Source organism: Sprattus sprattus (genome assembly GCF_963457725.1).
Source record: "Sprattus sprattus genome assembly, chromosome: 3".
Lineage (NCBI taxonomy): Eukaryota > Metazoa > Chordata > Actinopteri > Clupeiformes > Clupeidae > Sprattus > Sprattus sprattus.
Window position 1 is genome coordinate 55379480 of NC_137922.1, and position 5000 is coordinate 55384479.

A 5000-nucleotide genomic window follows, 5' to 3' on the forward strand; every position below is an offset into this window, starting at 1 on the left:
CAGTACCACACATCCATGTGCTAATCACTGCCTTCATACCACATATCCATGTGCTAATCACTGCCTTCATACCACACATCCATGTGCTAATCACTGCCTTCATACCACATATCCATGTGCTAATCACTGCCTTCATACCACACATCCATGTGCTAATCACAGCCCTCATACCACACATCCATGTGCTAATCACTGCCTTCATACCACACATCCATGTGCTAATCACTGCCTTCATACCACACATCCATGTGCTAATCACTGCCTTCATACCACACATCCATGTGTTAATCACTCTCTTCAGTACTACACATCCATGTGTTAATCACTCTCTTCAGTACCACACATCCATGTGCTAATGACTGCCTTCATACCACACATCCATGTGCTAATCACTGCCTTCATACCACATATCCATGTGCTAATCACTCACATCCATGCTTGCAGGCCTGATGACCCCTGTCCTGTCTGTGACCCCCCGTGAGATCTATGAGGGCCAGGAGGTGAAGGTCAGCTGCTTGGCCCCAGACGAGGAGGGCATCGTGATCTTCCACCTGTACATCAATAACAACTACAACCGCCCGGTCACCAGCGCCCCCCCCGGCATGGAGGTGGCCATTAAGCTCACCACACCAGGCAGCGCGCGCATCCACTGCAAAACAACCCTACTGGCCAACATGCCGGCAGGAGAGTCCAACATCAGCAACGTTGTCGACGTTATCGTGCACGGTGACTGCCATTATCAAAGTTCAAGTTCAAAGTTCAAAGTTCAAAGTACTTTATTGTCATTATCACAAAGACAACGACACAGTAGAGGCAGCAACAGACAGCTAAAAACAGAGGATGCTGTGGACATTAACTGCCACAGCTAAATAATAGATTAAATAAATATCTCTGAGTACATTTAAAAAAGCAATACATCTATACATTGAGGTGCATCCATAGTTGCAGGGTAGAGTGGCTGGGCCGGGGGGAGATGAAGGGCGGATTTCCTGTTGTTTGCCATAGTTCAGCAGCACAATCCGCCAGACTGCTAGCATTGTGCTAGTTACCTCAGAGCAGACTGCTAGCATTGAGCTAATAACCTCAGAGTAGACTGCTAGCATTGTGCTAGTTACCTCAGAGCATACCCTTAGCATTGCGCTAATAACCTCAGAGTAGACTGCTAGCATTGTGCTAGTTACCTCAGAGCATACTGCTAGCATCACACACACACACACACACACACACACACACACGCACACACACACACACACTCACAGACTCACACACATTTAATCTCATCCAGTTACAGACGCAGGGAATAAATATATAAACACCATAACATTTACATTACATTACATTTAGTCATTTAGCAGATGCTTTTATCCAAAGCAACGTACAAGGAATGTTGCATTTATACATCAGGAGCATTAAGGGGTTCTGTGACTTGCTCAAGGACACTTACACATTTGGTAAGGAGGAGTGGGGAATTGAACTAGCGAGCTCAGATTTGAAAACACATCCTTATGTCATATCCCCCTCTTCCTTTTTCTGTTTTGCTGATGTATCTTGCGTTCCCTCACCCCAGAGCTGGATGTCACGCCTACCATCCACTTCTCGCCCCCGTCTGACGTCATCGAGGGTGACTTCCTGCGGGTCGACTGCGACGTGCCAAAGTTCAACCAGCTGCCGGCGTCTGAGCGGTCCAAACTGGAGCTGTTCCTCACCAAAGATGGCCGCATTCTCAGACAGGAACGCGGCAAGCAAATGTGTGGGCACACGCTGCGCACTGTCTCCGAGGATTCTGGGACGTATGTGTGCAAGGCAGAGATTGAGTACGTGCAGAAGACTACGAGTGGCACTGTGGCAGTGGAAGGTATGTTCTGCAGCTCCTCGCTAGCACCCTACTCCCCAGATACACAGACAATATGGTAGAAAGGGACGGGAGGCCGTCCTTTCGACTAACACCGAAACAGGTCATAGTGTTAAGTCCCCTTTCGACTGACACCGTAACAGGTCATAGTGTTAAGTCCCCTTTCGACTGACACCGTAACAGGTCATAGTGTTAAGTCCCCTTTCGACTGACACCGTAACACGTCATAGTGTTAAGTCCCCTATTGACTTACACCAAAACATGTCAAAGTGTTAAGTCCCCTTTCGACTAACTCTGTAACAGGTCCTAGTGTTTACTCCCCTTTCGGGTAACACCGTAACAGGTCATAGTGTTAAGTCCCCTTTTAAGTCCCCCGAAACAGGTCATAGTTTCAACACTGCCTTCCTCAAACAGAGGCGTAACAGCTGAATGAGGCGTAACAGCTGGTTCTTTAGTCAGGATTTTTTTAGTCAGGATTAGTCAGGCTATCCTGTTTCTCAGTGTGTCTGTGTAATCTCACTCCTTATCAAGTGTATCCTTCATTCTACTATTTATTCTACTATTCTAATTATGTGTGTTAACTGTGTGTGTTAACTGTGTGTACTAACTCTGGTGTTAGATGCATGTGCTAAATGTGTGAACCTACGGTGTGTGCTAACTGCGTTTGCTTACTACGTGTGCTAACTGCGTGTGCTAAGCGCATGTGCTAAATGTGTGAACTTATGGTGTTTACTAAATCCCAGCCCCTTTATTCTCTTTAACTGTCTTGTTTCTGGACGTTTCTGATGTATGTGTCTTTAAACGATGTGTGCTAATTGCGCATGCTAATTCTGTGTGCTAACTGTGTGTGCTAATTGTGTATGCTAACTCTCACCCATCCCTCAGAGCTGTTTGCGAGACCGGAGGTGATAGTCCACCCTCCGCTGGTGTTCGAGGGCGACACCTTCACCGTGCAGTGTTCCATCTCCTCCGTGGCGCCGCACCGGGTCAACCTGACCACCATCACGTACCGGCTCTTCCGGAACGGCCGGGAGCTCCAGCGCGGGCAGCAGTACACCGCGACGGCCGGTTCCGCTCACGACGGCAGCTACTTCTGCGAGGCCAACGCCAAAGAGATCGTCAAGAACAGCACGGATGCCATAGTGAAGGCTAAGAGTAAGAGCTCACACTTTAGGTTCCGTTAAGGACAGTTCACACCACACACACATACCAGCCCAATAAACACCAGCCCAACACACACCAGCCCAACACACACCAGCCCAACACACACCAGCAACACACACCAGCTCCAACACACACACACCAGCCCAACACACACCAGCTCCAACACACACACACCAGCCCAACACACACCAGCCCAACACACACCAGACCAACACACACCAGCCCAACACACACCAGCCCAACACACACACACCAGACCAACACACACCAGCCCAACACACACCAGACCAACACACACCAGCCCAACACACACCAGCTCCAACACACACACACCAGACCAACACACACCAGCCCAACACACACCAGCCCAACACACACCAGCCCAACACACACCAGCCCAACACACACCAGCCCAACACACACACACCAGACCAACACACACCAGCCCAACACACACCAGACCAACACACACCAGCCCAACACACACCAGCCCAACACACACACACCAGCCCAACACACACCAGCCCAACACACACCAGCCCAACACACACCAGCACAACACACACCAGCCCAACACACACCAGCCCAACACACACTAGCACAACACACACCAGCCCAACACACACCAGCCCAACACACACCAGCCCAATAAACACCAGCCAGCTTCAAACAGTTGTTCTGTGATTGCAGGCATTTGTTGGCATCTAGATTATTTCCAATGCCAAGTCATGACTTGTGTCTTTCTCTCTCTTTCTCCATTTTTCCCTCTCTCCCCCCCCCCCCACCCTCACCCCAGTTCTCCCCTCCACTCCAGCCATCAGTGCGGAGGGTGGGGTGGTCATCGGAAAGCCGTTCCAGGTGTTGTGTCGCACCGGGAGAGGGAGCCTTCCCATCACCTTCACCCTCCTGAGGGGTCAAAGGTCACTGCCTCCTCAGCAGGTGTACGCCCTCTCCGCCCTCTTCAACGTGTCAGCTATCAGGAAGAAGGCGGAGCTTGGGGAGTTTACGTGCCAGGCTCAGAACGACGCTTCGCGGCCCAGAATCACCAGCATGTCACTCAGAGCACCAGTCACAGGTGAGGGCCTCAGAGAACCAATCACAGCTGAGAGACTCAGAGGTCCAATCACAGGTGAGGGACTCAGCATGTCACTCAGAGTTCCAGTCACAGGTGAGGGCCTCAGAGAACCAATCACAGGTGAGGGACTCAGAGCACCAATCACAGCTGAGAGACTCAGAGGTCCAATCACAGGTGAGGGACTCAGAGCATCAGCCAATCACAGGTGAGAGACTCAGCATGTCACTCAGAGCTCCAGTCACAGGTGAGAGATTCAGAGAACCAATCACAGGTGAGAGACTCAGAGCACCAATCACAGGTGAGAGACCCAGAATCCCCAGCATGTCGCTCAGAGAACCAATCACAGGTGAGAGACTCAAAGCACCAATCACAGGTGAGAGACTCAGAGCACCAATCACAGATGAGGGACTCAGAGCACCAATCACAGGTGAGAGACTCAGAGCACCAATCACAGGTGAGGGACTCAGAGCACCAATCACAGCTGAGAGTCTCAGCATGTCACTCAGAACAATAGCCAATCACAGCCTGAAGAGTCTGAATGCATCTCCACAGAGGTACCTCCTAAAAGGTGTTGTAGGGGAATGGCTCTAAGGTGAAACAGAAGCTCTCAGAAACAAAAGCCCCCCCCCCCCCCCCCCCCCCCTTCATGAGAAGATGTGAAATCCAAAAATCTTTTTTCTTTTAATTGATCTGCTGTGATTATTAATTATGTCACTTTTCAACCGCTACCCACCAACTCACTCTTAATACCCTTCTCCAGAGTTGGTCTCCATGGCAACGCTGACGGTTGAGCCCTTTGGGGGCGGGGTCATAGAGGGGTCGGACTTGAAGCTCACCTGCAGCGCCCTCCAGAGCTCGTCCCCCCTCAACTTCACCTTCACCCGCAGCCTGCAGGGGGCGCCACTGAGC

At 50.7% G+C, this 5000-nt stretch overlaps 1 protein-coding gene across 1 annotated transcript in view; it reads left to right on the top strand.

The window, feature by feature from the left end:
• Positions 1–5000, top strand: part of pecam1a (platelet and endothelial cell adhesion molecule 1a) — a 14973-nt gene that overhangs the window by 3431 nt on the left and 6542 nt on the right. The window contains exons 3-7 of the mRNA XM_080834421.1: positions 445–726; positions 1568–1855; positions 2738–3007; positions 3813–4091; positions 4852–5000. The exon at positions 4852–5000 is cut by the window's right edge and continues 151 nt beyond it. Coding sequence (XP_080690547.1) covers positions 445–726; positions 1568–1855; positions 2738–3007; positions 3813–4091; positions 4852–5000 — 1268 coding nt within the window. The remainder of the gene's footprint in view (positions 1–444; positions 727–1567; positions 1856–2737; positions 3008–3812; positions 4092–4851) is intronic.